Consider the following 26,515-nt stretch of genomic DNA (forward strand, 5'->3'; position numbering starts at 1 on the left):
CTACACTAATAGAAGTATCAAGGCTTTGCAAAAAAAGAAGCTTTAAAAAAAATAAATAATAATTGCCACCGCTGCGAGATTCTGTGGTGAGGATAAATAGATGGTTAGTACCAGGCGGCCAGTCGATGCCAGATGGTCACTTCAAAGCGTGAAAGCAGCCATGGCTAAGCATGAACCTCTCAGAGCTGGGCTGCTCACGGGCAGAGCGCCATCGCTCACACCCCCGTGTTTCCTCTGCGAGAGCAGACCCGAAGCCACGGCGCGAGGGGCGCGCGCCCTGCCAGGGCAGAGGCAGCCCCTGCACAGTACCTTTGAGGGCAGGGGGGGTGAAGACACTCTGCTTCCTTTGCTTGGGAGAGGCACTCTGGGACTGCGGAGGGACAAAACAGAGAGAGAGGCAGTCAGCGACGGGCACCGCGAGAGCTTGCTGCTCGTGACAGCGCCAGGTCTTGCCCCACAGCTGCTTTCAGAGGGTGCGAACACACACCGATCTGAGAAGTTTCTAAGAAAATTATGTCGTATAAATCTGACACCAGCTCCCGGGCTTTCACGAACACAGGGAAAACTAAGATTAGGTAGAAAAGATAACGTGTTTAACGGACAACCTTTGTGGCTCCCAGGCAAAACAGACTCAATACTACTGAAAATTACCCTTCACTCTAAAAAAATATTGTTAAGCATGAAACTAAGATAGCCTGTGCTTTTAACAGTCTATGTAACTGATTCTCGTAAGGCAAATAAATGTTTACATGTATTAAAACAGTTGCAAGTTTTACATTAACTGATACTCCAATTAAATACAGTGTAATGAATGATTATGTGTATAGGTAAAGTAGTACTGAAATTATTAATATATAAACTTTTACATAAATAAATGGAAGATCCCTCCCCCTGCATTTTATCAATATGTTCTCTTATTCCTAAATTAATAATTTCAGCAACCAATCACTCAACCTTTAACTGGGCCAGATTTAAGTGATACATTTAGCGCAGTTAAAATTTTATGGCCCCAAAATCACATCTATGCACAAAAGATAAATTATTCCAAAATAACGGTAGTAGAATTACACTTAGAACAATAGAAGTATAATTATACCGATGTATAGTTAGCAAAAACTAATCGGAATACATTCTAGTGCTAAAGCAGAGCAACTTTTGCAAAATGAAAGCTGTTAAATTGGTGTCCATATTATACCAACCTGAAATATGTCCATATACAAAGGATAATAAACCTACATAAGGTCACACACATTGCTAGCTTTTGAAGACATAAGAACCATATTACATTCGTAAGAAAAAGTTTAAACAAAAGCTGCATATAGGCAAGCTTTATTTTTTTCTCATTATTTAATCAATTTCTAGTTGTGTTTGGTCATAACAATGTTGTCTTTCCCCAAATATTTGCTAAAAATGCCTTTTTCCCTGAGTATTTGTCTCATATATAGTCTGTGAATGTTAAGCAGATCTATTTCTCAAGGAACATTGGAGACAACTCTTAAGAAAATCAGTTTCACACAAGTACGGCCAGTCCTATTACCTTACTTTATCACAATGGATGGAATGATAACATTTATAAATAAAATATTGTCTTCTTTTGAAAGAGAAAGCTATTTATAAACACTCCGGGATAGGTTGTTGATCCTCGCCCCAGTAAATCTTTATGTCTGTATTTGAGTCCAAATTTGAACCAATCAATACCTCCTGCTGCTATTTAAAGTGCTGCCTGCTTCTCTCAGCAATGGGTGAAGGAGGAAGAGAGCAGGGAATAGCGGGAGCTACTCAAGGGGAGGTCAGAAAACGAGTTTGGAGGAGCCGACTTTTAACTCTTCTGCAAACAACATCAATGCACTGCCTGCTGTGGGCTTGGCAAATGATGGACAGAGGAGAGGAGTTTGCAATGCTTTTGTAGGCCAGCAGTGATCTGCAGACCCAAAGCAATGCCGGGTGAGGTGACCTGCCAGGTCACCTTGGGCCAGATTTGCTATGATTGCCAGGGCATGGCAGCCAGGCAGAGGGGGAATTTGCCTTTCCCTGTTCCCTGCTACAGGAGGAAGGGAGAGCCGGCAGAGCTGAGACACAACACAGCTTTACACAGCCCTGGTTTGAAAGTGATGGGCCTTAAAGGGCTGTGTCACTGAAAATGGCATGACAGCATAAATAAAACATTAACTAGATGAATTAGTGAGCTTCACTGGGGTTTTAATAATAGGTCTATTTTAACAATAAATATGTTTTTAAAAAAATAAATTCACTTACCTCTGCCTGTGAGATGTTTGTTCTCTTCTCATCTTTTTCTAGTAGAGGAAAAGATACGGAAAGAGAAAAGTTAGTACAAAAGCATTTCTCAGTGCTAATAACCCTTACGGCTCTGCTCTGAACACTACAGCACTATTGTAAATAAGAAATTACCCTTCCAATTTACAGCTTTTTTTTGTCTTTTGTGTGTGTCAGCAAATTGGAGGCCTCGATTAGCATTTAGACATAAGCACTCTGTCTAAAGCACTTACCTCCCATTTTTTTGCCCGAGAATTAAGAGCAAGCGATGGAGTGCCTTTAGCAGCAGGTCCTTTGGCCAGGCTCGCAGCAGGGCTCTGCGCTCCGCAGTGGCCACCGGGATAGGTGGCTGCTTTGCCCAGGGACTGCGCTGTCTCGTATGCTCTGAAAAGGCTTGGTTGCCAAACAGCATGCAGCAAACTCACAAAGGGCTCTACTGGACTCAAATAATAATCAATAAGAACCTCATCTCACTTAAGCTACTAATATAACAATACTGGTATTGAAGAACACCTAGCAGTAATATGTAAAATTAGCACACCAGGGCTTAACAAAGTCTAATCTTTCATCCTAAAAGTTGCATGGCATTACTGGTATAGTGTTAGAAATGGCTGTGAAATATTTCCTCGTACTGCTTGATTTATTGCCTTAATTTGCTTTGGACTATAGGCATGGCAGAAATGGTCAATACTAGGGATTTCTAATGAAAATAAGCATCTGCGAGAACCTGTCCAAACAACTAAGAAAAATTGTATGAAGCAGAGGAGGGTAATGATCTTCCTGATCATTGACCTTAACCAGTTTGTGCATGAGATTAAATTATTTTTCTACTGCTGTCTTGATGCGGTCAATGGTCAAAAAGTGGCTGTCTTCTGATGATGATTTCCCAAATATTTGACCAAGATTACATAGGACCTTTGATGCAAAGTAGTCTGGAGCTCTAAAATAAAATGTCATTAAGAACAGAGGCATCAATCTCTCACTGTACCAACACCCCTTCTAAAATTTTCCACTGAGGTGTGGCAGATCTGTAAATGTAGCTCTGAGGAAAGAATTAGGTATATGTGATATTGCATCATCTAACTTATTCTCTAGATGTCAGCTGCTTGTGGTGTGCTGTGTGTGAGGGGAAGAGCCAGTCCGGGCAGACCTATTGCATTTCTATTGTATTCTTTACTGTTGTATCTGTGCATCTTACAAACATTAACTGACTTACTGGTTTTTTTCAATGTATAGATTTTCTATTACCTTTATATGAAAGACATCAAATGACTTATACTCAAGGTTAAAAAGCGCAGTTGAAAACTGTGCTGGTTACTAAAGCAAGGTCCCACAGATACAGAATTAGGACAATCAGGAGGCCAGTTCCTGCCATTGACATTTGCATGAACTTTGGTAAGGTGACTAATCTCTTCCTCGACTTCCCTACCTGTAAATAACTATAGTAGTACCTATTTAAGTATAGCAGTGTCTATTCCCCTTTGTAAAGCACTTTGGGGTATGAAGTAAGGCGGGCTAAATGGGTGATTATTTATGTGCTTGTAATCTTTCTTATTAGTTGTATACCAGACAGACACGGACTTTAATGATTCAACGCTGGATATTTTTTTTTAGCTCAGGATCCTGGATTTAGTTTGGACGCTGAAATTTGAATAAATCAGGAACTTTCAGCAGAGAACAATGAAAAGTAAGTTATGTCCCATTCCTTCCTGGAACTCTAAACTTGCCCAGATTAAAAATATGTTTTGTAAACCCAGGCTGAGGCTTGCATAAGGAACAAAAACTGCAATCAGCAGCTTTGTTGGGTTTCAGGTCTTATTCCTAAGGATGTGCATAACTCTAACCCTTTGGGCTTGCACACTTAGTGTTCTTAGGGGGGGTGACATTAAACCTACCAGAACTGGAAAGTTTCCAGGCTTTCCTTTCACCCAGCAGCCCTTATATGATAGGCAACTTTGGGAACAAGAACTGGTCCTGTACGGAGTTAGAGAAATCATTCATATCCCCAGGGCAAATAGCACCAATGAATAGCATCAGACAACAGGAAAATTTAAGAATGACTTACAAAACCACACTAACAAACTGTTTTTCAAATCCAGTAAACAGAGATCAGAAATGAACCTACAGGAGCAAAAGAGACAAACTTGAGGACATGCTGCGTTTCAAGTGAGTTGTGAGATGAAGGGAAAGGTAGAAGTGGTTGGAGATGCAGTTTGGTCAATGGTACATTTTGGCATGCATTTGTTTTTGAGGACAGAAAGACCATTGCATGCTTATTTTTGACCGGCATTTTGATAGGAAAGGCTCAATGGAGAGTATAGCTTTTTAAAGGAGAGGTGACAAGGAATTCCAGCTGAGATCACTGAGTGCCATAGACTGAGGCAGAGAGTCGAAAATAAAAATTATTTCTGTAGAGGAGGAGGAAAAGGTGAAAGGCAAGGGATACATGGAAGGAAGATAGAAGTGCTTGTGTGTAACTGAGGTAGTAATGAGAGACAGGGACAGTGGGGTTATAGCAGAAGTAAAAGGGGAAATTTAGTGAGCGGAGCTGGAGTGCAGTGGGGACTGGAGCTCAATCAAGAGCTCTCTGCTTGGGGAAACACTTAGAGCCATATTGGTCTAGGTGAAGGATTACATTAATAATTGTGTGAACATTCTTCCTTGGACAAATAATGTTTTTCCAGTGTAACTTTTATTGCTTTGAAAGCAGTCTAAATAAGTTCATGAAAGCATGTTCTTGTAATAGTCTGAATAAGAAAGCATCTTTGAGAGAGTCAATGTGTGTAGGAATCGATGCCCTCACTACAGCAGGCCAGTTCTGGCATCAAGAGATTTCATGTTGAAAATCTCTGAGACAACAAAATTTATCATAATAATGGGAGGCACAAGGTAAGAAAGAACATCATCAGTTAACTATTGCAGATCAGACATATCCACCTGCGGAATTCAACCAAGCCACACATCTCCCATCCTTATATCCTTCTCAAATCCACTGACAATTAGAAGCTGAATTTCTTTACAGAACTCTTTGAGCATAAATTTCTCTTCAGAAGGGTCAGGAAATAATCAGAAACTGAATCACAAATATCAGATTGTGATATCACTTGATTCACAGGAGAAAATGAAATCCCTTTTTCCCATTAAATACTGTGCAGTCAGGATTCTGCTCACAAAAAAAAAAAAAAAAAAAAAAAATCATAGTTACACAGAATGAGAAATTTCCTTACCATGTTTATTACTAGGCAATTATATCACAGAGAATGTGAATTCAAGTGATGAGCTATTTCTGTCTTACATGAAACAAAAACCAAGCTCTCAGTAGATAGCTTCTCCCTACAGGTTTGCTCTCTTTTTGGGGCCAGGAGAGAAGGAGACTTTTTAATGATGCTCCATTTTCCTCCCTCACAGACCATAACATTGCTCACAGAACACAATACAGCTGTATTATATTCCTATTCTGAACATATGGCATTTTTCCAGTTTAACTTACTCTTGGCTGCTCTAATTAGCTAACAGGAATCTAATTACTCAAGTCATTTCTCGACAATTTTTGTGGGTTTGTTTTAAAGTGGTATAATAGAAATCACAGGAAGAGCTGAGAACAGATTTGTATAAACCCAAGTCACTAGAAAGTTGAGGTATGTAAAAATAAGATTGGAGCTTTGTTTAGAGGTTTTTTAGACCTGTGCTGAGGAAAAAACAGTTGAGGACTTTCCTTTGTGCTGGGTAAGTAACCTCTGACCCTTACCTCATATAGACTGGACTAGCACCTGGCAAAATAAACAGGGTTTCAGGCTTTAAGTCAGTGTCCTCAGGAAGATAAATGGTCCGTGTTCATCAATGAAAGGTTCAGTCTAAAGCATGTTTTCATCAGTCCAGATACATACACAGACATTCTGAAATTAACCCTTATTTCTTTAAGGAGAGACACTTCTGAAAGTCCATCTACCTGCACAGAGCCCATTTCAGCATCACAGCCGTAAGCTTTAGTCTTTACCCAGGTCAACATCTCACCCACTCGCAGGAAAATCTGCAAGATTTGGCCCAGCTATATTGCTGAAATATGGAGGAAGAAACACCAAGGGATTTGTCTCCTAAACGCAGGGAGCTCTATTGATGTTTATTAGCACAACCACACAGCCAAGCTGACATCATAAGCTGAGCTACCCCAAAGGTGTCATTATATGAGGTCAGAGAAGAACCAAGTGGAAGGAGGCTGGTTATAGCCAGGATGACAACCACTTGACATTGCTGATCGCTTTTTCTGTGAATCTCCACTTTTGTGCAAACGGCATGACTGTGCTGGGGAAGCCTTATGCTTGTTTTAGGGTAAGATCAAAATTCATCTGCCTGTCTTCTCCCACTGGATAATGTTAATGCACTCAGAGCAGCTACGCAGGGCAAGAGGTGACCTATTTTAAAAGACTTGCCCCCTGATATCACCCATGGGCTCTGCAGTGGAGTCATCCGGCAAAGGCTTATCTCATCCAGCTAACTACCCAGCTTTCTTTCCCCTTGGCAAGACCAAATAAAAGCCTTTTCTGTAGGGTTTCAGACAGGCACTGGAGGAACAGATCAGGTCAGAGACACCAGCTTTTACACAAAAGAAACTCAGTAAGAGACTGGTATAATTGTTGGAGAAAGCTTCACGGAGAGAGTTTGGAATTTTCCTTGGGAAAACAAAGCTGAGAAGTTTCAGATAAAAATCACAGGGGACTGATAGGGCTTTGGATTTGGTTAGTTTTTGTTAGTGTCTAAGTTTTCCCTTCAAAATAATAAACACAATATTCTTTAATTGCTCAGATAGTGGAAGTTGCCCATGAGCCATATGCCTATAACAGGTTTTAGTTAAAGAATGATTTAAATGAGAATGGTTTGAATCCGAAAGAAATGAGCCTGAAGAGCCACTTTAAGGACATGGTATCACTGTTAGTCTGGAGCTTTCTTATAGTCCTGCCCCCACCCCTTTATAAGCGGTGCCACTGGACAGAGCAAAGTCGATGAACAGAAGCACAGATCCAGCCTTTCACATGTAAACTGTACTGCAGGACACCCCAAGCTAGAGACAAATCGGATGATGCCACGGCTATGAAATAGTTCAGCCAGTTTCATTTAATTTCATTAGTTTTCATGGAATGTCTCCATGGCCAAACTGTACCATGTTGATGAGCAAAGCTTTCTCTCTCGAAAAAATGTGAAAGAAATTAACTGACTGCTGACTTCTGATCAATATGCTCAACGATGACATACAGTTAGAAAAGGAAAATAATTTTCCCGGCTCTGGCTCCACTTAGCCATCCATCTCCTGTGATGAAGAGGAGGGTGGCTCTCTGCTCCTGCTGCGGTGTTGGGGGATGCTTGTGTGCTTGGGCAGTGGGCGGCAGAGCTCTGCTCCCTGCCTCGCTGTGTGCTAATTGTGCAACAAGGCAGATCACCTGTTCCAAAGTCTTACATTTAAATGGCACTGACCCACATGATTTTAGGAGCTAAGAAAAGAAGCAGATAATTCTTCATTCTCCTTCCACTTGCTGGCAGGTAAACCTGAAATTTTCTGAAAATTTGGCTTCAGTCATTTCACATTTCAATTTCTTCATCAGTAAAATAAGGGTATTTTTAAATCTACCAGCTTGTGTCACTGGTGTTTGACCACCACCTTTTGTATTTGCCATTGGTGTTTATAAAACAAGCTCACTGAAATCTGATTTAGAAAATGACTGGCATCGTGTTGTTTTGTTTTTTCTGCTCTCAAATCTGCTTTCTCTTTCCTCCAGAAGACTAAGTCAGATCAAAAAATATTTCATGCTCTGCTTTTGCCAGAGTTCTTACTACACATTGCCAGATCAGCTAGCATCTCATCGCTTTTTACTAAACCACTGAGGTAAGAAAAGGAAAAAAGCCCAAAAAGGCAAACAAAAAATGCTTATGTAGCTAATTGTTTGACCTTTGCTTGCTGGTTTTTATTTGCCTGTATCTATCAATGAAAACTTGACTATGGGTATAAATGTAATTACATTTAATTACAAAAAAATTCCCTGGTAAGCCCTCCTGGCGTGAGTATATGTTTCTGAAAATCTTCACATCGCAGAAGCACCTCATTAAACTCCAGTATCCCAGCTGCTGCGGTAAACGTAGCTGGAGGGTCTGCTCCCCTCCTCTGTCAAGTGCTGACAAGAGAGCGTGTACACTGCGGTTCTGCTGCATCTCACACACTAATCGGCAGCTGAATTACTGCCTGGCCCTTTAGGGAACACTAATAACAAGATTTGTATAGGAAATATTAATAAAAACGTAGGGGAGAGAGGAATTTGCTATATAGACAAACATTTTCATGCTTATTCCATGAGGCATTTGCAGTTGAGGTGTGTAGCATGGGAAAGGTCCCACGTTACCCTGACAGCACTGTCACCAAGAGACCTCTCGTCACTCTGGCTCGGAAGAGATCGTAGGGTAGCTTTGCCCAACCACCTCCTAACTGTAACCAGCCCTCTGTAGTTCACTAACATGCCACAGACCAGATAAATCAGCTTTTTGGACACAAATATTTTATTTCCAGGTAAATTAGCCCATTTATATTTACTTAGCTCTGTATTTCTCACCTTCAATATTCAAGTAGCCATTACTAGTACTGAGAGTAGGGGCAGCAATCTCCTTTGTTAGACCAAATCCTTCCTAACAGTGCCTAAAGTCAACGTCTAAAAGAAAAGAACGATCATCTTTTTTCTCCCAACAGACGCACCAGCATCTGATCCAAACAGCATCTGTATCTCTGAACATCATACAGACAGTATCCAAGGACCCACTTTCAACTGCACAGCCATAAGAAATAAAACCATGAAATAAAACAATGAAATAAAACCACCTTTCATAAATTACACAGATCAAAATTTCTTTAAAACATACATTCTGAGACCATAATTTGGTTTGGAAGAAAATTGAGCCATTACAAACCTCGAATGTGAATCTGAATGTATTTGTTTACATCACATGAATCTCAGAAGGGAATTATAGTGCTTGATTCACCACTTTGTTATTCCAGTTTCATGCCAGGCTCATGGAAATCAGTCTAGTTTCACTGGCATTAAACTAGAATGTAACAGTAATGAATCAGGTCTGCAGCCTTACCACAGAGCAGTCATGAATTATTACAACAAGCACAAAAAAATCATCCCTCTCTTAAGCATTTTGTTTTCAACTTTTCATTCTCCTTCCCTACAATACCTATTAAATATGAACATAAAACAAATTCTAAATAAGTCTCATAAATCAAATACAGCTTCTCAAAATATACATTGGAGGAGAATTCAAATTTAGTTATTTATTTTCTCCCTTCTTATTAATAAGGACTAAGTTGTTCTGTCTGCCTTCTTGGAGTTACACTTCTTCCTGATTGTGGTCTTCCAGCTGCTGCCAGCTCTGTAGGGCTCTTTCTGATACCGTCCTGGCTTTGCGTAACAGAACACAAAACAGGCTTTGTGGAGAAACCTGTCATGAAAAAATCCTTCCAAGCAGAAGGAGGATCAACAGGACAAGAGGTCCTGTTCTGTAGCCCTGCTCCATGAAAGGGTCAGGTGAGCAGGGAACACAGAGCAGACCTTCCTGACATGAAGTCCCTCATCCATCATATGGGGACAATTACAGACTTGGCAGGTCTTCCCAGAGAAAGTAATCAATGCAGGGAGAAATACAAAATACGCTTGAAATAAACAGTCTGTTTGGATAACTAATGTAAAGATTGACTTTAAATCACAATATAAACAATGCTGGGCTTGATGTTGCTTTCTTTTAGTTGCTTTCTAAGCAGCGCAAACTCCTCTTTGCTGAAGGAAACAGAGATGGCTTTCAAAGAGCAACTGACTAAATAAGAGGAACCAGAAGGAGGTAAGTAAAAGTCTTTTTTTGCTTTTGATGTCTCAGATGAGACATTTTCTGGACCCAGTAAAAATCTCTCACTAGATTGCCAGGAATGACCCCGAGATAATCTTTTCATATAATTTGCATCTGAGCAGTGTGGACTGATGGCATCAGAGCCAGGAGAAACCTCCGGCAGGACCACAGGGTGTCACTGTGTGCAGAGCTCCGGGCCGGGTCTCTGCCTTGCTTCAGACCTCCCTTAGATAACTAGTTCCAAACGAACACCATTTGGTTACCAGCAAAGTCCTGCTTTCTGGTTCCAGGGCAACAAAGTTAAGCTTCATCACAAATCTGCGCTGCCTGTTACGCTCTGACCCTCCGCAAAGAGGAGTTCTGTCAGTGCCCGGCTCAGCGGGGCGTGACGGGGTGCTCCAGGCAAAAGGAGTCCGGCACAGGAGGTCAAGCCGTGTGGAGGGCTGCTCAGTGCAAAACACTGGCGAATCTACAGTCTGCATCAGCAACACACATCGGGCAAACCAGAGTTTTTGAGGGAAGTGAGAGACAGAAAATGAGTTTTACCATTGACTTTACTAGGCCATAAGCAACAGGAAGTTTTGTCATTGACTTAAAAGTTAAGATTATATCCTAGATGTATAGAATGAGTTTCGTTAAAAAAATGAAAGGAAAAAAAGAGAGAAAAAAGGCAAACTACTTTCTCATTTAGTATACTAGTTCTAGAGTTAGTGCAACTGGGAAAGAACTCCAGCCATAATAAAACTGGCCACTTAGTCAGAACTCTTATTCATTGTCTAAACTAAGTAATGACAGTCAGATTGATATTCACTGCATCTTTGAAAATCCAGGTTAAATCATTCAACAAAAATAAGTAAGACAAACTGAAGAAAACTGCTGTGATTGGTGATGTGAAATTTAAAATCCTTGACCTCTTGGGAAGGTTGATGGTAAACTCTAGTCACAAAGTGTGCAAAGTAAGACTTAAAAGATGCAAGGTGATACATGCATGACTTTTATGCACATTTATTTAGGATGGCTCAAATCTCTCTTTTAGATTGAAATAGACTGAAGAAAAATTCCCTTATCCTTGAAGCAAATAAATGTAAATCAGGGTGACACAGATTTTTCTGGTGTGAGCAGGAAGGGGAACCTGACAGCCAGCATTTCTGGGTGCCCCAGGCGGTACTAGAGGGCCAAACTGAACTACAAGACGACCTTGGAAAAATAGGCTTTCACAGAGATATGGAACAAGGCAAAGGGCAAGGACTGGAAAATAGACCTGAAGCACAATATGGTGAAAGTTTGTCCAGCTGTGCAGAAGAACTCATCTCATTGTAAGGTTACACCGACACCGGGTCTATTCTGACACAAAAGCAGACGTCAATAAAGATTACATCTTTGCTGCACGGAGTAAGGGCAGTTTCCACACTCACAGCATAACTCCACCTGGCCTGAAACCCGACAGGGAAAGAAAAGACTCACATGAAGGAAAGAGGCAGGCAGTGGAGATGAAGACGGCTTCTGAGAGGTTAGAGGAGGGCCAGAACGGTTGAGTGACTGCCAGCAAATAGTCTGAGAAACAGGTTCAAAGAGCAAAAACGTCCCTCTGAAATGAATCTGCCAAAGCAAAGCATACTGCCAGACTACTAAATATTTGCAAATAATGGCTACTCTTTTACCAAATGTTACCAAAGCATGTGCACAAAAACTTCCCAAATAGCTTGCAATTACTTTCTCCATTGACTCAGTCATAACAATGTTTTAGTTCATGAAAAGACTCAACATGTTCATTAAATATTTTCAAATACAGAAAGAAGATAAGTACCTTGAGAAGACAGTTACCCAGTGTTGTGAATTCACCAGTAATACTGAACAGTATCAGTAATGTGTTACTTTCCAGCTGCTTGCTTGAATTATATTCAGTCTATGTTCAAATGGCATATTGAAGAGGTTGAAGATCTAAATACAACTGAGGTATACAAAGATCATGAAGAAAAATCCATGGTTACCAGGCATATAATACTAGCCAATCCCCTGATATACATTTAAATCATTTCCTAATCGCTTCATATACAGGAATCAATTGCAATGGAAAATGGCTCAGAATGGACCCTCCGATCAGGATCTTCACATTGGAGTTACAGCTGCAATAGCTATCACAGCGAGCAGTTCCTTTCTCGGTTGTGAGCTGTAGTATTCTAAGCTCTAAAATAAAAGGCAGCAGCAGCAGCCAGAACTAAAAAAGTCAACCTTTTCTTAGCATGCTATAGCTCATAAAGCCATTAAAAAAATACCATACCTGAACAGTTGTGTATTGTACATTCTGGAAACTGGCATTTGCCAGGGGAGAAGAAAACACATACAAAACAATAAAACTTCCTTAGCCAGCAATTATTATTGCTGCCTTTGCAGTTTCCTTCCTTTTGGAATAATACCTCAAGGATTTCAGTAGGAATGTGTTGTAAAGCTAGTCCTGGCCAACTGCTTGCAGCTTGCTTGTGGTTGGAATGCACATGCAGAAAGTCCTCACATACATGTATCGTCTTATGCATGAATCAAGAGAGCTACTAATAGTAGTACTTCTTGGGGTTTACGACCCTTTGTACAAAATGAAGATTTGAACACCAGTTTTGTAAATTAACTGTCTGGTTTTCTAAGCTTTCAAAGAGTCAGCAGAGTGAGGTTCCATAGTCTCATTCTCACCATCAGCACAACTAGGCAGGATGGAAAAGGCCGGGCAATCGTTAACTCAGACTAAGTCAGCTGTAATTTCTGAAGGCATTTTTCAGAATTTCTACTAACCTCACAACACACCAGAGACAGAGGGGACCCTGGGCTTTGTTTTATACTTCTCCATCCATACTGTCACAATCAGAAACACATCTCTGCGGCTCCCATGGAATGAGCTGTTCCACACCCTCCTACGGGATATGCTGTACACATTAAGGCCTAAGTTGCACACTAGCATCAGCATTGTAGGAGGCTTGAAAGCATATTCCTAAAAAATTACAGCCCTGCTGTCTACTTACTGTATTTCAAAAATAGACAGTGAAAATCTAATGTCAATCTGGATCAAAAAATCTTCTGGATCACAATTTTTTAAAGGGAAAATTATTTTTTCTCCCCTACCCCCCTCTCAATCCCTTTTTAGTTCATCAGTACAATGCCACTTCAAAGAGAAAAGGTTATAAAATTGCACTTAGTAATACAAATATGTTGCATTCAGACCAGCTGGGCTTGTAGGTTAAATTGCTCCCTGATCCTGTAGCTGTCCTGCAGCTCCTAATGTAACAGGGAGAAGGTGGAGCAAGTGCTGCAGCTACACGGTGGCTGATCCCAGAGGTATTACTGTTTGGGGGTGGTCAACGAAAGAACTGGAAAGGTTCATCCAGATCTTCTTTGCTTTCTACCACTGTCTGAGAACAACTATGGCAGGGAACTTCAGAAAGACCTGAAGGGAATACTATCACCACAAGCCTTTCTCTTTTCTGAGCAGTGGAGGCTCAGTGCTGAAATGTTTAGGCTATGGGATGTCTAGGTACCAGGACAAGTGGGACTGTAGGATGCAACAGAACTCACTGCTTTATTGAACTTCCCATCTGCATCGCTCAAGCTCATGTTCTGCCCTGTGTGACTCTTCTCTGCTGGTCTCATCAGAATGAAGGACATGGCTTCAGGTGAAAGACACAACCTTTAAAATGCACATTCATCTACTCAGCACTGCTAATTCTGTAAGTGATTTTTGGTTCCACAAGATGAATAATGCCAAGACATTAATTCTCTGTGGTACTTCTGCACCCCAGATATTCCAGGGAAAACATGAAGAGTGAGCATGTGACTGTGCTTCATTCTGCTACTATGATAATATCGCGATCCCCCCGTAAAGCTGTTTGAGAAAAATATTAGAAGTGATGATTTTAAATACAGACACATGAATAGGATTTTGAGGGGGAGAAGGGGAAAATAGAGCTCCTTCCGATAGACATATAGTTTAATGCTACCCTAGAACTTTGATTACTGTAAAAAGAGACTTGGCTGGTCTTGTTTCCACCAGCTGGTGACGCAGGCAGCTCAGACTCACAGAAAAGCAAAGCAAAGCTCTGCACCTCCCTGCACCCTCTCTGAATTTCTGCAGTCCAGTCTCGTGTAGTTGGCAAAAACTTTCATGACTGATGGCTTCGTTTTGTTCAGAATCTCTGTTAGCTTTTGGTCCAGACTTGTTAAATTCCCATTTTGAGTGTATTTTGAAGTGAAGCTTTAACTTCAGTTACTCCATATAAAGAGTTAAATTTTGTCTCTGAAAGCTCAATAAATGGGGCTATCTTGATTGATGCTTTAAGTGCAACCCCTCCCCAATATTCTGAACGTAACGAGGTTAGTGCTAAAAGCTGGGTTCTCTCTCATCTGTCTGCATTATCTATTTATTCTGCACACGTCACCATGGTAAATGAGTGCTGCACTAAGTACTAAATAGTAGAGGTCAGACAAACCCTGTGTTGGTTTTTTTTTTTCCCCTCAGCAAGACTGAAACACTTATTAATGGATTTTAGTTTATTACCTGATTAAAAAAAATAATCAGTATTATCACAGTATAATTGAAGTATAATTTAAACATAATCTCAAAACAAACTCATTTGATATTCAAAGCATTTTGTCTTACGATGTTTAAATGGACTTCCTTTCAAATAGTCTCTAAAATTCTTTACCATTCTAAAAAATCACTTAAAATACAAACAGAATATTTGCTCCAGGCTAAACTGGACCTATTTTGATCAAAACTTTTTTTTAAAAATACTACTAAACTCCCAAATTGTATACTCATGTAGCTATATTACATATAGCTTAAGTGCAGTGACTATAAGAAGTAGTTAATTATCCCCATGCATTTTTTTAATAGACAAATTCACCACCTACTCGGAATTCTCACCAAAACAAGCTGTATGAGGTGTATAAGTATTTGGCACGGCGCAAATCTGTTAGCGTTCCTCTAGCAAAATATTAAGTCTTATGAATGCAATAAAGTTAGAAGCTGTCCAACTAACTTCCTCACCAGGTTAGGCAGTTGTGCACGCTGCTGTTTTCTACCCCAGGCACACCTCTTTGTCGTGTTAATACACACAACGGCGATAACAGAGGTAAACAGTCTGAAAGCTTATCAGTCCTGATGCTGAATAATCAAGCAGCTGGAGATCTGTAACATGAAGCCATATATATTAAGAATGATTTGCAAATAATCTCCTGGGGTGGAAGAAAGCTGTTTCTATGGTGCTTTTGTATAAGGAACGAGGAAAACAGATGAAGGGTACAAGGTTCAACTCTAAAAATACCTCCCTCACTTTCAGATAGTTCCACGGACGTTGACCCTTCCAACACAAAACCAACAGGAGGCAGGGAGCAGGAGGAACAAGTAATGTCACGGTACACATTAGGGACTTAGCTGCACTGATAAATAAAAAAGTACGTCAATTCACATGTTGTGGGTTTGAAGCTGGAACGAGAGAAATGGATAAATGCAATTCCACCCAATCTGGGAGCAAGCAAACCTTTTTTTTGGCTTTATGGCCTCTCAGCTGCACCACTTCTCCAATCTAGGAGAGAAATCCGAGTCCCAGTTGTAAATATCCAACCTCTATTTCCATTCTGCCGGGCTGGCCCAGGCCTTTCCACAGGCCAGAGCTTTCTCAGGCAGTGTTTGCATCCCGTGCTCCCCCTTCTCGCGGAGGGAAGGCAGGCTTTGGTGATCAAGAGGAATTCGTTCTTGCTTTGACTAAATGTACGCACTTCAGCCAACCAGGCTGTAGTCAGTAGAAGCAGCCAAGCTCATATGGGCTACGTTTCACGTAAAACATACCTATGCAATTGTCATTACACACTGAAAATGAAGAAAGCATGGATAAAAATAAACAGGAAAAATGAGGTAAAATAAGTGAATTTTGACCAGAACATGCACAACACCTTTTTGTTTTGACTTCCTCTGAATAGTTTTCAGACCCTTCTCCTCGCAAGCATTACTTACTGACTGAAGAGGCAGTCCAGACTCTACTCGGATACTACACGAAATAGTACATATTTCCTACTGTTTCACACAATGACTAAAATGTTTCCAGGGAATTTTTATATTTGTGAACTGATATGTTCATGACCTCAAAGAATAGCAAACGTGCATCTGGCTGCTTTGGTGATATGCTTTGGTTTAGGCACTGCAGTGCCTGGAGCATCCCAACTCAAGCCTAGTCCTCCAGCTTGCTGTCTTTACTGCATTCCAGGGAGCATGACAGCTCTTTTTGCAGGCGATGACGACGACATATAAAATCCTCACCCTTTCATGAAAACGGAGCATTTTCATGAAAGATGCTAAGGAAATATTTTTTTGCCTTTTTTTTTTTTTTTTTTTAATTCATTGCTTCTGTTTGGACCCAGTGAGCTGTTGCTTCTGGGCTGCATTAAAAACAGCTCAAGTAGAGTTTCCTGTCTTTTTTCTTTTTCTCTCTTTTTTTTTTAAGTCCCTGAGCTTTTCTTTTTATTTTCATGGATCAAATCATGGAGTCTTTACTCACAATGCATATGTGTGATGAAGTTATGCTGTGGTTTGTCCCAGGGGTTTCTGTGAGCCTGAACTGCAGAGCAAATTCAGAGTAACCCAAACGAAAGAACATCCGAGCACAGAGCACACAAGAAAAAGGGATGAAGCTTGCCAGTGAACGTTTGCAGCCACACATCAGCCTGCAAACAGCAGGATATTTTCAAGCACACACATTTTCCTCTCTGTTCTGGAATCCCTATCACCTGTCAGGTCTTATGCAATGCTTGTTTTATATATTTCATTGTTCTACTGTGTCAGATAGTCCTTTGCAGTACAGATCTAAAGAACACGAAGGTCCTCACTGCCCTGACCCACAGTGCCTGATGTCTGAGCATCCTGGTGCCACCGGTAACGTACACCCAGCTGTACCCATCCTGTGGTGGGAGGGAACACAAATCTTTTTCATTGCTTATTGCCATACCTCCCCAAACTCCTAGACTGAAATAAAAACAGACAGCACACTTAAATGGTATTCACATTTAGCATATAGAAAGGCCAACTAGTTTGACCAAAAAAAAAAAAGTACAGTTAATGACAGTTTTTATTAATGTACTGCTTTTCTGAATGCTTTATTACCACATTAGAAGCCTAAATTTGCAATTGAAAACAGCTATTTGGCTTACTCGTTTTCTATTTCCTGAACCAAAGTAAGCAGTATGTCCTTCCAGAATCTCAAGCTCTTGAAAAACATATCAGTTTTCATGAACTGCGAGATCAAGAGTTCTCCGCTGATTCAAGTTTCAGCAAGAGTTTTGCCTGAGAAAGTATAGCAGAACTGCTTTACACCACCCAGAAACAGCTGTCTCCTACCTAGTCAGTCTTTTCTGATCCCAGCGTATTTTGTCTTGGGAGAAAAACAATGTGATCATTAGATGTAAAGCAAACACATTCATTCACCTAGAAGCATAATCTAACAAATATTAGTCACAAACATTGATGCTGGGGTAGCGCATATCACATTTATCCCCTCAAAGATGTGGTGCTGGTATAGTTTGCATCATCAGAAAAGCACATCTATACTTGCGTGGAAAGTCTGGGAGTGTCTAGAATCAATTTAGCGTGAAAAACCTAATCTACTGTGGGTTGTCGAGGGATTGCCACAGGTGTTAGGACAGTTTTTCTTCCCACCACCCCTCCGGCTGTGTTGTTTGCTACTGCACTAACTATTGAGGCTGCTCCTGAGGCATCTCAGCAGAGCACTGGGGAACTGGCAGTAAGCTGAACGGCGTGAAACCCTCTTTGGACAATGCAAAATCACCTGGGAACAAGAGAGAAAACCTGCTGATGCCCCAAGACAAGCTGCAAGTAAATTCCTTGTCTGGAGGCAGGTACAGCTTGCTTGTCTTCAAGTTACGGTTTCCAGCCTTCAGAAAACTCAGATGTACTGAGTTGTGCTTGGAATATATGTTTTATATTGCTTTTGCAGTGATAATATACCCTTTCTTCCTTGAAATGAGATTTGCACAATACAAAAAGGCAGCTCTGCTTTTTGAACTATCAAAACACATTGCTATGTTTTTCTTCTTTCCAAACACCAAGTACAATTTACACTACAAGCAGGGAAGCCAAAACATGCAACTGAGTAGAAAGGAGAGTTGGAAACAAGAAGTACATACAAAGTTCAGAAATGCAGACGTTTATCCTAATGTTTACCCATATTCTAATGCTTCAAGAAGACTGAACACTTTGACACAAGTTGAACAGCTTTTGCCGGTCAGACTGTTTGATGTTGCGTTGGCTCTGTGACAAAGCCAGGCCGTACAGAAACACTGGCATTGTTTTCTGATCAGAGCGAGCCCTAATGACACTAAACCCGAGTTGTGCTCTGACATGTTTTCCTCCCTCAACCGTCACTTCTCTATATTGCCACCAGCTTTTTCTTGAGCCACCGCTGTATGATATTCTGCTAGTTTAAAGTATAGTTATATTTTTATTTCAGATCATAAGAATTGATTTTCATACATATTCTGCTGGGCACGGTAAGGAGACAGGAGATTGTATGTTACGGCAGCGCAGCAAAGGTTGCTTTCAGGGTATGGTGATTTTCAGTTTCTGGTGGCTCCAATGACATTGCAAGAGAAAGAGGAAACAGGAGAGCTTTAGCAATTTTGGATTAAGCTCTTGTGCAGCTTAATAGTTAAATATATCTTTAAAACTAAGCATGTGCTTATGTTCCCTTTTTAAAGTACAGATGTGGAGCAACTGTGGCTACAGCAGGTCACAGGTGGGTTGCCTCAGTAACCCATACAGGCATCCTGCACAGGATGAGGTGCTGCACGGTTTTGTAGTTCTGTCCACTAATGTTTGGGTTTGCTTTCACAGATAGTAAAACTGATTAAACATTATGAAATCAGACATCAGATGCTCACAAAATATAACTCCATCGATGGCAACTGAAGCACAATAGACTTAAGTAACTTCATAACTTTCTTCATTGTTACATTGCTTCACAAGCCCATATTGTCCACTGCAATCATTGCTACTCTTGCAATTCAAATTTCTCTTCTGTTGCCTTTGATCGCAATTATATAAGATGTCAACCAGAGTGAACAGGAGAAAATGCACCAATTATACTAAAGGCTGAATATTAGCTCCTGCAGTCACATCTACCACTTCTTCTTACATCATTTAGTGTGATCTAGCCCTTACTATCTCCTTGGAAGCAAGGAAGCCAAGCAGACTCTTCCAGTTTTTGAGTAGCTGTCATCTGTTTAAAATGACTTAGCCTTAGTAGATATTCCATCTTAACCTTATAGCACAATGGACCTGACATAGATCCTAAATCGGTGAAGACAGATTCCCGTCAAAGCAGTAGTAGACATCAGGGATGATGAGAAGACTTAGAACAAAACAACTATTTTAGATCTTCGTGCAGCAAAATTCAAACTGAATTTATTATAAAGTTCTGAAATGTCCAAACACATTTTACTGCCTTCTGGCTTCCAGATGGGTCTGCATCCAGAACACCAGAATACCACAAAAATGCTGCTTTTTTCCTGCTGCAATCAGAAGCAGCTGCAACAGAAGGCTATAGAAAAGTCTGATTCTTAGAAAGTGCCTGTCTCTGTTTTTCAAAATAAAAGATGTTTAGACAATTTCAGTAAACTTTGCAGGGGCATCCAAACATTTAGAATTGCATTAGGACATGCATTTCAAACCCTTGGAAGCATATCCTTCCCTTGCTCTTTGCTCCTAATGAGGGAATTGGAGTAGTCCAGTGGGTAAAATTCAAGAGACAGGATTCTGGTCTAGCCCAGCTCCAATCTAATAGGTGGTTTGACAGTATCACTCAAATTCTCTGCTCCTCATTTTCCCCATTGACCTCGGGAATCAGGCCTCTAAAGCAATTTGCTGGAGTTTCAATTTTGCACCCTATTATTATTTTATTCACTGTAAACATGTACAGTGGTGAATTCAACATTTTTTGAGACAAATCATTGCTCAGCAACCCACTGAATTCTATTCAAAATCCAATAAGAGACTAGCATTTGGAGTTTAACCAGCAAGGTGTCAAGAGCCCCTAGGACTAGCTGACTCCTCTGAAAATTGAAGGTGTATAGTAATTTCAGAAACCACACAGCGCCTTGCAAGATCAAGCCCATAAGGAATTTTTTACTACTTATTCTTCCATTGTAAAGCTTTCATCTGCCTTTCCAATTTGGCTTTGCAGTCCTTGTATTCAGTGGGTTTACACAGCTACATGTGCACACTTGCCCATATCAAGCATATCAATCGGACATATGCATGTGCATGCTCATGCATAAACCACATGGTGAGGTGTAGGAAAATGAAGGTACTTTTGAAGTTTTTATTTTTATCTGATTTAATGGAAAATTAAAAAACATCACAAGATTATAATTTAACCAGGAATACCTTCACTGATAGTAGTTCCCAGTATCTAGTAAGAGGGGATAATATCTAAATGAATAAATATAAATAAGTGAAGAAGGTGAATATGCAAGTTCTTGGGCTTATATGGAAGTTGACTGATACTTGCTGCAATCCTGACTCATAATAAAAATGATTTATTTAAAGATGTATTATGAACATTGCAGGAAAGGAGATAACAGACATGCACAACTTTGTTTACAATAAAATTTCCTGTAAATTAAAAAGAGTTCTTATTCTCTGTTTGGTTTTGATTTGGTACTGTACCAAGTATCTGTTTATAAAAGGAAATATGACGGTACAAAGTGTACAAAGTGAATTGCAAAAGAGATTAACAGTCAAGGTGAATTTGCTTTAAATTAAATCCTAGCAACACAGACACTGTAGATCCCATTAAGGTAAGGAAAGTCGGTCTAAGGCAGATCTTTCAAGCATCATTACAGACAGCTGAACTGCCTGAAATTCAGACCAGAAAGATGCTCTCCAAACTGGGGTTGGTGTTAGCCCTGCAGCAAACTCATGGATCACTCTCAGTGTCAAAAGAATATAACCTTAGCAATATGTCATGCTTGAACGTCCCTGATCTCTGTGCTGTGCTGCAATGATCTCAACCCCAAGAGCAGGGCTCTCTAAATGCTTCTTCCTGCACTTTCTGAGGAACTTCAGCTACTAGTGATGTTAATCAGAAGCGGAGAATCTCAGCACAGTGCAGTAAGCGAAGATCCTAACAGAGCGAAGAGGGTTTTGTTTTACCAAGGTGCCAGTGCATACAGTAATGACCTAAGAGACACATCAGTGAGAAAAAGCCTGAACTGCTTTTAAAAAAAATTCAGGTGATGAAGAGATAAGGCAGTAAAAAAGTGCTGCAGAGCACTATAGAAAATGAAAGTTTGATATAAAGTAGGTAATGCATTTCAAAGGGATTATGTCTTGAGGACTTTTTCCTGCAATCCATTTTTGCTGAGCTTTTTCTCTTACAACACTCCCTAAACAGCTTATTAAAGAGTCATTCTGAAGTCACAGTTATGTGATGAAGTAAGTTGCAACCTCAAATTGTCCCATCCCATAGAAAATCTTCTGGGAGAAGTCTTGTGTGAAGATAATGTATTCACAGTTGAAAAGGGATAATGAAAACAGACATCACATGCTTCAGAAAACTAGAAAACAACCTGTTTTGCAGAAGCAATTCACTTTGTTGAATTAGCCCTGGAGCCACCCTGGTGTCTCTAGAGATCAGAAAACCAAGACTAGGACTTCATGGATCTCCAAAATATCCACCCAGGGAAAGAAAAGGTTTGTGGATAGAAGTGCTAGATCAGGGTCACATTCTCCTGTACGTACAACAAAAGATTTAAATGGAGAATAAAATCCTGAAATTATTGACATTATCTGGAGGCCAAGAGTTACACATATGCATGGGGTTTACTCCAAACTGTTCTATTTGATAGGTAGTGCTATGAAATTAATGTTGCATTTTTAAAACCATGTAGTTAATAAAACCAATTTGCAGACAATCCTGTGCATACAAGTTCAATGGTTTAGGAAGTATGTTGGCACTTACCTGGGGGCACATGTTCATTCATGATGACAAGTGATGCTGGTGTAGGCCGCCTTTTCCTGATCTGCGACATGCAAAAACCAAGGAGAATCATTAGGGCCCACCAACTGCCCCACACCTAAAGCAAAGCAAAAAATCCATCTGGTGCACTCCTGAATATAGACCGGGCAAAGTTAAAAAAGAAAATATTTAAAGGACAGCAACACACCATTGTCTTACTGACTGCTCATCTGGTCTGATGGTGATCAGGGTCATGCTGCTGCTTGTACATGGAAAGCTAAGGCACGAGGGAGAGCTTTCCAAAATACCTTTAGGATTTGCAATCATCTTGAATAAGTTTTTGGACATGTGCTGCTGACATGTATCAGTCATATCTTAAAATATTGACATTTAGCTTTGATTCAGGAAAATGATTGCAGCAGTTTGTGAGCTTATGTGTGCAAATACCTCATCCTGTCATAGCTCTCACAAGCAACCATTAATATTTTGTAAGTGCACTTGAGAGTTGATATTGCATATATGCCTTCCAATGAGTTTATGGTATTTCTAAACTGTGGCCAGAGGTGTTACTATTGTTCTTTAAAGAAAAAGGATACTTAAAACTTTCAAAATAGCATTTTCAAAGAGAACTATAGAACAGATTTTTACATATCAATATATAATCCTGAACTGTATCTGATTCTTATTCAGAGTTTATTTGGTTAAGTACTTTTGTTCCATTAACACTGGTTGAACTACATGGTATTGGACTACCCTCCTATAATGCACACATTTGCATTGAAAGCTTTGTGTTGCTTCACTAAAGCCTCCAGGCTATTGATATTCTATTGAATTTAAGAGAGAGACCAAGAGTATTTAAGGTAGAAACCATTCTGACACAAAGCCTCAATGTCAGTGTGTTTGTTCTTTTTTAGTTGCTGAGCCAACATCTGTATTTAGCTGGGTTCAAATTTTGCTTTCAGAGGTGTAAATGGAAAATTACATCATCGGGGTTAATGGGTTTATTCCAGATTAGCGTAACTGTAGCTGACAGCAGAATTTACTACTTTAATTTCATAACACACCCACAGTGAAACTGTACAGCACTTGGAATTAAACTCACAACATAAAAAAAGGACTGTCCATAAATACTGGGCTGAATTTGGACCACAGCATTTCAAAAGACATGGGAATTCCGGGAAATCCTAATCCTATGGTTCTCACAGATTTCAGCAAAACATCAGAATACATCCTGCTTGAATTTATGGCAGGACTGTTCCATAAGGTATGGACATCTCACAGCTCAGAAGTACCTATGAGCAAAATGAAGACCCACAGCAATTCTCCCCTGCACCCTTCTAGCATTTCTTCATTCAGTGGTCACTCACAACTCATCATTTTCCGGCAAAGGCGGCTGCCTTTGAAGAGATACACAACATCAGAATCTTCAGGAAACCAGACACCTGTCCTAAAGGTGCAAATAATTTTGTAGCTAATGGCACGGAACTGTCAAGGTTATAATATTCCCCTGGTATCATCTAAAACTAGACTTACCAAAATAGAAGCAAATGCCGAGAAGGACTTGCACTGAGAGAAATATACTGGGTCACCTAATTACGATTTATCCAGCTTTTCTCATAAGATTCCCTGTGTCCTTCTTTATGCAATCTGCACATATCTGTACACAATAGTAGATATTTTTTCCTCCTTAGATGTCTGTATTGCTATATATATTGTATGTATGTGTATGTTTTGGGAGTGAGTCAAAACCTAAAATAGCACACACGTAATTCCAACGTGGACATAAGTCAGGCATATTTCTATGCAGGTATATTTTTCAAATGTGTAAAACACAGTAACAACGACATAAAGAAGACCATATAAAAATAATGAGAAATACAGGAGGTAACTGAAATGATAACTTGTGCAAAACATAACTCGTGTATTCTCATGTTAAAATGCATGGTAAATAAGCTGTCTTCTGCGCAATATCTCCATTAGGTACCATTATCAGCTTCATGTTTTTCTTCATATACAAATAATATACTTTAGTTGATTTGTTGAGAGTGTGTATTCATGTGAAGTGTATGTATCAGGGCACAAGTCCAGTTGTAGAAAAGGCACAACAAATATATACCGAATAAACCTACCCAAGGTAAAGAAGCCTTATTCTGGCTAGAGGACATCTCCTCCTCCCTCTTTGGGTGCATCCAGACATTGCTATAACCTCCAGAGCATTTACTCTCTAGTTACACTAATATAAGTTAGAAAAGCATTTAGGCCACAAGCATTACCTGTTCTCACCCCATATCTTGCCCCCATTCCTACCCCATTCCCTCAAACCACCAAGAGAAACTCATCTTCCTTACCTGCTCAGCTGCCTCGGGATCTATTTGACTCTGAAACAGTGGCACGGCAAACTGTATTTTTTTAGGGCTGTTGGGCTCCATGGTGATGCTGAGGTGAGTCAGAGGAGACAAGAGCCTGGAGCTTGAGACCAGGTCCGCGCCTCTCCCCGGGCGCCCTCCCCACAGCCCGGCTGCGTGCTCCGCAGTAACAGCCGTAACTCCCAACTCAGCACGGGAATCTGCCGGAGCCGAGCAACTCCCTTAGTCCACATCCACAGAGATGCCACTGGCTTGGCTATTTTTTTTTCCCCTCTCCCCTCTCTTCTGCAGTCCTTCAGATCCTCTCAGCACAAAGCTGAAAGGAACAATAAGCTAATTGTGTACCAGTTCACTTCTACACATGCCAAGCATTCACTCAGAAGCTAATTGAAAATGCAATACTAGCATTGCATGGCTTGGAGCCCTGGGATTTGAAAAAGAGGATCTCTCCACCGTACATTACTAACTGGCTGCTCAGAAGTGCAATGCAAGCTCCCTCTGAGTATTGCTGATGGGCTCTTAATTATTGATGAACACAAAGCAGGAAGTTTTCAGATTTTTGGGGGTGGAGGTAGCAGGAGGGGTGGATTCAGTAATTCCATCTCTGTTACAGTGTGCCAGAACCGCTCTCCTCTTCTCACGTATCAAACAATCGCCTTTGCTCTTTCAAATCCCTTCCTAAACCTCTTCCAGGAAGATTTTTTTGATGATGATGCTACACAGATGCCTGCACTTTCATGAAGCTTATCTGGTGTGCTAAGTGGGTTTGCACCTCGGGCTGGATTTGCAGATTTAGACTGCGATCTCTTCTGGTGGGCTCCATCTCGACATGATTTCAGATATTAAGAAATTTAAGCCAGATACCTGGGCTCCCTCATGCTAGGCACATCAAAGGGCATTTCACCCTGTCCTGATTAAGTGGAATATAGTGTTTACTGGAGATGACATTTTCTCTCCGTTAACCCTAGAAAAAGTAAAAATGACTCAAACTAGTTACCTCACCTTTAGATGGCTAAAATTCAGAGGGCCAAATCCTGCTTCAGGGTACAAAATCCGTGCCGCCTTCTGAGATCAGGAAAAGAATGTGGTCAATCATACCAATAGTACCTTTGGGTGAACATAATTGATTTTCACTTTTCATTTCACCTTCATTCAAAACAAGTGTATGAAACGATACACGGCGACCACTGACTTAACCCACCTCTTTGCTGAGAGCACCTGACCCTGCCAAGCAGCGCAGCAGAGCTCCGACAACAGAGGCGTGCTTGATGCCAAAAGGGGTTCCCCGGACAGAAAATGCCCCAGAGCTCGTTGAAAGGGCTATGCTGGAAGCTTAGCTCTGAGCCAAAGCGCTGGGCCGCTCTCCTCTCACACACTGCTGCCGATGGGGAAGAAAGAGAAAATGAGGTGCAGCAGGAAGCCCAGGCTGGCCCAGCCCGTCACAGGATCAGCTCTACCTGGGAGGAGGCCACTTGCAGAGAGAAAGTGCATTTTGGTCAGGTTTTTGGAGTGCCTGGGAACTCTCTCAACAGGGAAGGGAAACACAAGCAGCCAGAAGAAAGAGCAAACAGACGAAATTCACGGAGAGGAGTAACAACTTGAGTCTGCCCCTGACAGACTGCCGTAAGCAAACAGAGGAGCAGCTGAATTCAGAGCTGAGGCTGGACATCACCAAAACTCAGAGGAATTTGAAAATGCATTTCTTGTTCAGGCCACTGAAAGCACTAAGGATTTTCACAGTTCATCACAGGTTTATTCAGAGTCACTGAGTATTTTCCCACCTGTGCCAGTGGAGGAAGGAGTGGGGATCATGGTTAAGAGCACCGCACAGGCCATACACAGCAGAATAAATCAGCAAGTCAGGAATATTCATTTTGCTTTGATTTATACAAATGAAAACTGTTAACACATTATCGGAATACCAGGGCATTGCTGAACAGAGGCAAGCACACTGGCTAGTTGGTTTATGACAGACCTGAT

At 40.7% G+C, this 26,515-nt stretch overlaps 1 protein-coding gene across 1 annotated transcript in view; it reads right to left on the reverse strand.

Annotated features, from left to right (window-relative positions):
* Positions 1-25,019, reverse strand: part of PPP1R1C (protein phosphatase 1 regulatory inhibitor subunit 1C) — a 54,771-nt gene extending 29,752 nt beyond the window's left edge. The window contains 5 exon segments of the mRNA XM_010306246.2: positions 310-370; positions 2,257-2,294; positions 22,173-22,233; positions 24,518-24,642; positions 24,645-25,019. Of these exon segments, the coding sequence (XP_010304548.2) occupies positions 310-370; positions 2,257-2,294; positions 22,173-22,233; positions 24,518-24,642; positions 24,645-24,768 (409 nt within the window). The 5' untranslated portion in view covers positions 24,769-25,019.
* Positions 25,020-26,515: the final 1,496 nt, after the last annotated feature.

Source organism: Balearica regulorum, chromosome 6, assembly GCF_011004875.1.
Source record: "Balearica regulorum gibbericeps isolate bBalReg1 chromosome 6, bBalReg1.pri, whole genome shotgun sequence".
Taxonomy (NCBI): domain Eukaryota; kingdom Metazoa; phylum Chordata; class Aves; order Gruiformes; family Gruidae; genus Balearica; species Balearica regulorum.